The 6,000-nt window shown below is 38.0% G+C and overlaps 1 protein-coding gene across 4 annotated transcripts in view; it reads left to right on the forward strand.

Annotated features, from left to right (window-relative positions):
- LOC128529454 (arginyl-tRNA--protein transferase 1) overlaps nucleotides 1–5,143 on the forward strand; it is an 86,174-nt gene extending 81,031 nt beyond the window's left edge. For all 4 annotated transcript variants that reach the window (XM_053502965.1, XM_053502964.1, XM_053502963.1 and 1 more), the window contains one exon: nucleotides 4,302–5,143. In XM_053502965.1, coding sequence (XP_053358940.1) covers nucleotides 4,302–4,474 — 173 coding nt within the window. In that variant the 3' untranslated portion in view covers nucleotides 4,475–5,143. The remainder of the gene's footprint in view (nucleotides 1–4,301) is intronic.
- The last annotated feature ends 857 nt before the right edge of the window (nucleotides 5,144–6,000 follow it).

The raw sequence follows: 6,000 nt of genomic DNA on the forward strand, positions 1-6,000 counted from the left end.
CTCGCTTCTGAGCCAGAGACGCTCCTTTGATGGACGTTATGCAACTTGTTTATTTCCAAAGGATGTCCCATCACATCGTTTTTTTTTTACATTAAAGACTAATTTAATATACATACTCATGGCGTGTATATGTGGAAAAGTTTGAATGTTGCCAGTGAGCCTTATGCAGATTCTTTAAACAAAACATGAAAACCAAAAGAAATTCTTTCCAGAGGAATAAACGCTCCTTTCTGCCAAACACGTTAAAAAGAAGAGAGAGGGCCTCAGGGGTTTTCCAGGCCCGTTCTATTGCTTTCTCTTAAAAAAGCATGAGAATAATAAAGCAAACAGTGTTTAGGTTTGGTGGGGGGAGATTTGGGGGAGAGATTGTGGGGAGCGGACTAGAGAGAGAATCTTATAGTCTGGGGGAGTTTGGGGTTGGAGTGTGGGGTAGAGTTGGGGGTATGGTTTGGGGTTTGGTGTTTGGTGTAGATCTGGCAGAGAGTTTGGGGTGGAGTTTGGGTTTGGCAGGGAGATTGGGGAGAGTTTGGGATGTGTTGAAGGGTTTGTTGAGTTTGGGGTTTTTGCAGGGGGATTGAGGGAGACTTGGGGAGAGTTTGTTTTTTGGGGGGAGCGTTTGGGGGTAGGGTAGAGTTTGGAATGTTGGGGAATGTTGGGGAGTGTTTGGGGTAGAGTTTTGGGTTTTGGCAGGGAGATTGAGGGAGAGTTTATGGTTTGGGAAGAGGGTTTGTTTTATAAATTAAATTGTTCAAGTTTTGTTATATTCTCTCTTATTATTCATCTTTCTCTTCTTCTGTCATTCTCCTATTCTTTTTTTTCTACACACTCATTTCTCGGTTTTACCATCATTGTCATCTTTAATCTCTCTCATTTTTATCTTTTGTTTTAGTTTTTTCCCCATCTTTCTTTCTTTCTTTCTTTCTTTCTTTCTTTCTTTCTTTATTATTAGTGTTTCTGATTCTCTATCTATTCTCCTCTCTTATTCTTCTTCTTGTTCTTTTTCTGCCCTCATCCCTTTTTCATCTATTGTTTCCTTTCGTTTTCTCTCTGTTTACTTCTTGTTTATTTTTGTCATTTTTCTTTTTTTCTGTTGTGCTCTCACTGTCATCTCTTTTTTCTCTTTTTCCTTCTTATTTACTCATATTTTTAAAAATTATTTTTTCTCTCCTTTACCCTTTCTCTCAGTCTTTATTATTTTTGTCTGTCTGTCTTTCTCCCTTTCTCTTTTAATCTCTTTTGTTTTTTCCCCATCACTTTTTCTCCCTTTTCTCTCTCTGTCTTATTATTATTTCTCTTCTTTTTGCTCTTCTTTTTGTTTTTTTTGTTTAATGGTGACTTTTTCTTTTATTGTTTTATTTTTCCTTCACTCCTTTCTTCAGCCTGTATTTTTTCTTATGTTTCTTTTTTCTCATTCTCTCTTTCAATATTTATTACTTTACGTTGTACTCGATCTGTTGCGGTATTTATACTCTATACTCTTTTCTCACTCATCTCTGTAAATAAATGAAAGATATTTGCTAGAACATTGCTAGTCCTTTGGTCTTTGCCTGAAGTTAAATTTTTGCCTTAAATGTAATCAAAATGTTGAGTGTAAGGTACATCATGATCTGGCCATTTTGTGCCAGATTATCTTATAGCAGCCATCACTTTCGTCCTCTAAGTGGGCGTGAATATGCATGTCACTCAACAGAGGCAATTAACTTGATAGTTTACCGTAAATACACTGAGTATTTATGGTAAACTATCGCGTTGATTGGCTCTGTATGTTTGAACAGTATGTATGTGAAGGACAGAAACGAATGTATGCCCCGACAAAGCACCCAAATCCTCACCAAACACAAACACAGACGTTACTCAGCATGGCTTACTCAAAAGTAAACGGAATGAAACTTTTGAAAACTGAATCTTCAAAGTTTAAACATTGTTTTTTTCCTCCTGTGGGAAGTTTTAAACCAGTTTGTCTCATATATTCCGAAACCATGGTGCTAATTAAAGCAGTCATGATGTTATGATCAGTTATGTGCCAGATGTAATAATCTACTTTAAACAGGGACTGTATTTAGCTGACTACAAAAAAAGTACAACACGAGAAAAGATTACTACCCTTATAAAATGTTATTTCTTTGTATTAATAAGTTAGACAGAGAGTTCTGCCGTACAGAAAGACAGACAACCATGTACATGGGCTTTACCCTAAAATAATATCACTGCTCAGCTTATTTTTATCCTTAACCTTTTAACTATTTCTAAAAAATCTTCACCCGTCAAAGACGTGTATTTATGCTAGTTAGGATATAGATTGATTTTGATAATTTGATCCATACAGGCAACCATTCCAATGTTATCGTCTCTCCCCTTTCACCATAACCTTACTTTTGATCCTTTCCCTCTTTTTCATTTTTCTTCTCACTCATTCTTTCTTCCTGAGCGGGTAATTCCCGAGAGTGAATCTGGGTCTTTGACGGGACTTTGATGGGATTTTTTTGAGGAATGTGCTGCAAATTGAACTGTATTCTCCATATGTGCAAAATGATGGAGACTAATTTGCACGCACAAGAGCAACCCAGACCCCAAAACTTACACACACCCATGTCAAAACCACCCCCCCCTCCCCCAACACCACCACCAACCTTAATACACCCCCTGGTCTTTTTCAGCTGGCCTCCAGATGACTGCAGCACAGGCACAGAAATGGATCATGGGAGGTGGTCCTGGTGGTTCAGTTTTATCTATTAACAATAATCATAACGCTTCACTTGGCTCATCTGTCGCTGGTGCCACCACCGGCTTTAGCTATTTTCTGTGTCTGTACTTCCTTTCATCTTTTCTTTCTTTTTGGTACATACTGTAATAGCTTTCTAGATGTTGCAGTTAGGTCATTATTTGTGTATGTGTGTTTGCCACATTTAATTAGATTTCAGCCTGAATTGGTGCCCCATGCCAGTCACCGATTTGCTGTACGTGGACAGGAATATTAAAACTCTTCATCTTGTGTTTCATTTCATTCGCCTGAGTGCTGCTTATGTTTTACGAAGCCTAAATTGAGTTCTTAAATTGTTGTAGCTTACTTTTCCTTTACATTTATGCTCTGACTCTGTCTTTGTGGCCTGTTTCACTTGTTTGTTTTTGTGCTTATGGACCATATGCCATATGCCTATAATAGTATTTGTATATCTTGTAATCCTTGTGAAATTTAGTTGTTTTTATATATTACATACCAGGCTTTGGATGAAATATGAAGTGAATAAGTACCGCAAGCCAAGTGCTTAAACTATAAACAGTCTCCAGAGACACTATTGATCTCTGATACGTGCTTCCCAGCTTCGTCTTCGTATCTCCTTAAGCATTTGTTATTGAGATGTCTTGTGCCTGGTCCTTAGTTAAACCCTCAAAATTGTTGTATTGCTAAACCCAATTTTTATGCAACATCTCTGGTCAAATTTTCCTGCTTTTTCTCAGGTTTAAAATGACTTGCTTTTTTCCTTAGACAGCTCTTTGGTCTTTGATAGTTTACCTTGTTTGTTTGTTTTGCTTTGTTTGTTTAACCATCAAACACAATCCACTCAGGTGCAACCCAGGGCTCAAATCAAGAGTAGACATTCCGAGCTATTACGTGTTTAAACAAAGAATCTGCGTGAAATGAAACACTTCGACACACAGACTTAACATTCGGACAACAAGACAACGCCTGTGATTTCTGTTTTGATGCTTTTGGTTGTTTGAAAAATGGATTAGTTTAAATGGATTAGTTTAAATAGATTAGTTTAAACAAAAGGTAGCATGATCAAAGGTGTTTAACACATCTAGATGTACAGATCAGGAAGTACAAGAATAAAATTCTGATCCGTTGTCTCATATCCATCCTGGGATCTCAGACCAAGATGTCATCAATGTAAGACAGGAACCAAAGAATTGGCCTCGCTGTTCCAATACTTTTAGAGGAGACTGTAAATGACCTTTCCAAAACTTTTGCCCTAAAGTTGTATTGGCACAGAATTGTCTAGAATGTCATGCTATGCTGTAGCTTTACATACAGTATATAAGCCCAGATATATTCCATCATGACAAAGCATGGTGTGAGAAGAGTAGAAGAACTCAAGAGTCCTGCACAGAGCCCTAACATAAAATTATAAACTTATCTGTAGGGTTTCCTGAAAGTTCCTACAAAGATAAAGCTTATAGTTGTATAAGATGTTAAATTTTTGAGTTTTTGAGCTCTTCTGTGAGTCCATCTGTACACATAATGAAATTCTGCCTTATTGCATTTTTACCTTGCTGTTTTTGTGTGTCTGTGTGTGTAGGTGATGCTTGTCAACTGAAAGACTTGGGCCGGGTTCGGGTGCTGCATAAGCGGACGGTCATGTCGTACGCAGCCTATTCGCGGAAAAAGAAAAACGATGAGAAAGACGTGGAGCAGTATGCAAGCCTGGTGGGCCAGACGTGTGCAGAGAAGATTCTCCTCTACCGATCTTAGCTCAGTCTGTCTGATGTCCAACTCTTAGTGTGATGGTCACTCTTGTTTATTTTGCCTTTTATTCCTCGTCCCATGTGTGTTGATTTTTCTGCGCCTGATCTTTGTTTTCTTCCAGTGTGTTGTCTTAAAGCTTCATGCCTCGAAGGAATTCTACAGCTATAAAGCCTGTCTATCCCACGTCCTTCAAAGTGTTTTATATTTAAGTCCTCGTGATCTTGCTGCCCACATTCACAAACTACAACCGTCTAATTGACATTAATTCAAATCTTGGTATTGTTTTATTGTTGAATGTATTTTTACTGATATAAACAACGAACGAGGTTGTGATGTGGTGATAGCTGTGTTTAACTAGGGTCTACATTTGTTTAAATAAATTGCTACCAAAGCGAGGTCTGTGACTGGTACAGTGCTAACGACATGTACGCTATGAGGTCTGAATTCAGCTACCAAAGATGCAGAAAGAAAGAATTGTGTGGGTTTTTTTCTTTCTTAGGGCAACTAGAATGATTACATAGGATGTGATATGTAATACTAAAATGTGATCATGTGCCATACTGGAGGCCTGATTTAAAGCTCCATGTCCATGCTTTCATGAACATTATAGCCCCACTGCTTTTCTTCTGTTTTGTTGCACTTCAAACACATGAATAAACTCATTATGATCGTTCAGGTCTTTTTCTGTCTACTCCAACAGAATATTTGAGACGCAAGCAAGGAATGTAGCCTGCTAAGCAGTGATAAAGCTTTTCCCTACACAGTCAACCCTTACAATGTGGTAGGTCTGATCGTATTTGGGTCAGGTTGGTGTCAGTTGGTGTCATGTAAAGCAGGAATGCCAGTAGGCCTGGGCTGAGTTCCAGTGCTCACCTGCTGGTGCTAGCTTTGCTGACGCTAACCCTTGCAGCAGTCTCAGCCAACACCCTTGTTAAACTGTGGTTGAGGATCAGGTTGAGGGTGGGTGGCCTTGGTGGAAACCCAAACGAACTAATGTTCTCGTAACCTCTCCATCACAATAGTCTGGCTCTGGATATTCTATCTGCTGGGAAATGAGCTGTTCAAACAACAAGCGGAGTATTGGTACTGAGCTTTTCTTGAAAATGGGTAATTAAATTGGATTCTAATCAATTTGTTACATTTACAGCAGCTCTGAAGCTTTAACATGAATTCAAATGTTAAAAACTAAACAAGAAAGTTTTATCTAAGTACAATTTATTTGACTAAAAGCAATAGTTTCTTAAAAATGTGACAAGTACACCTTTTAGTAAAAAGACGCCTCTCAAAGACACAATGTGATACTACTTACTATTACCACCTAAAAAATGAAATACTATACTTTTATAATCCTTAAAATTATGCAAATAAACATTTAATCAGATGTGGTTTTGCTTACTCTCACACAGCCAGTCTGACAAAGCAGATTAGTTATTGGTTTAAAAGTGGTGCTGATGTCAGCAAGATGGATCATTCTGAGGTCACTTGAAACACATATACTGTAGGTGGGCAGAAGAAAATGTAAGAAAAAAATA

The sequence above is a fragment of the Clarias gariepinus genome, chromosome 8, assembly GCF_024256425.1.
Source record: "Clarias gariepinus isolate MV-2021 ecotype Netherlands chromosome 8, CGAR_prim_01v2, whole genome shotgun sequence".
In the NCBI taxonomy this organism is placed as follows: Eukaryota; Metazoa; Chordata; class Actinopteri; order Siluriformes; family Clariidae; genus Clarias; species Clarias gariepinus.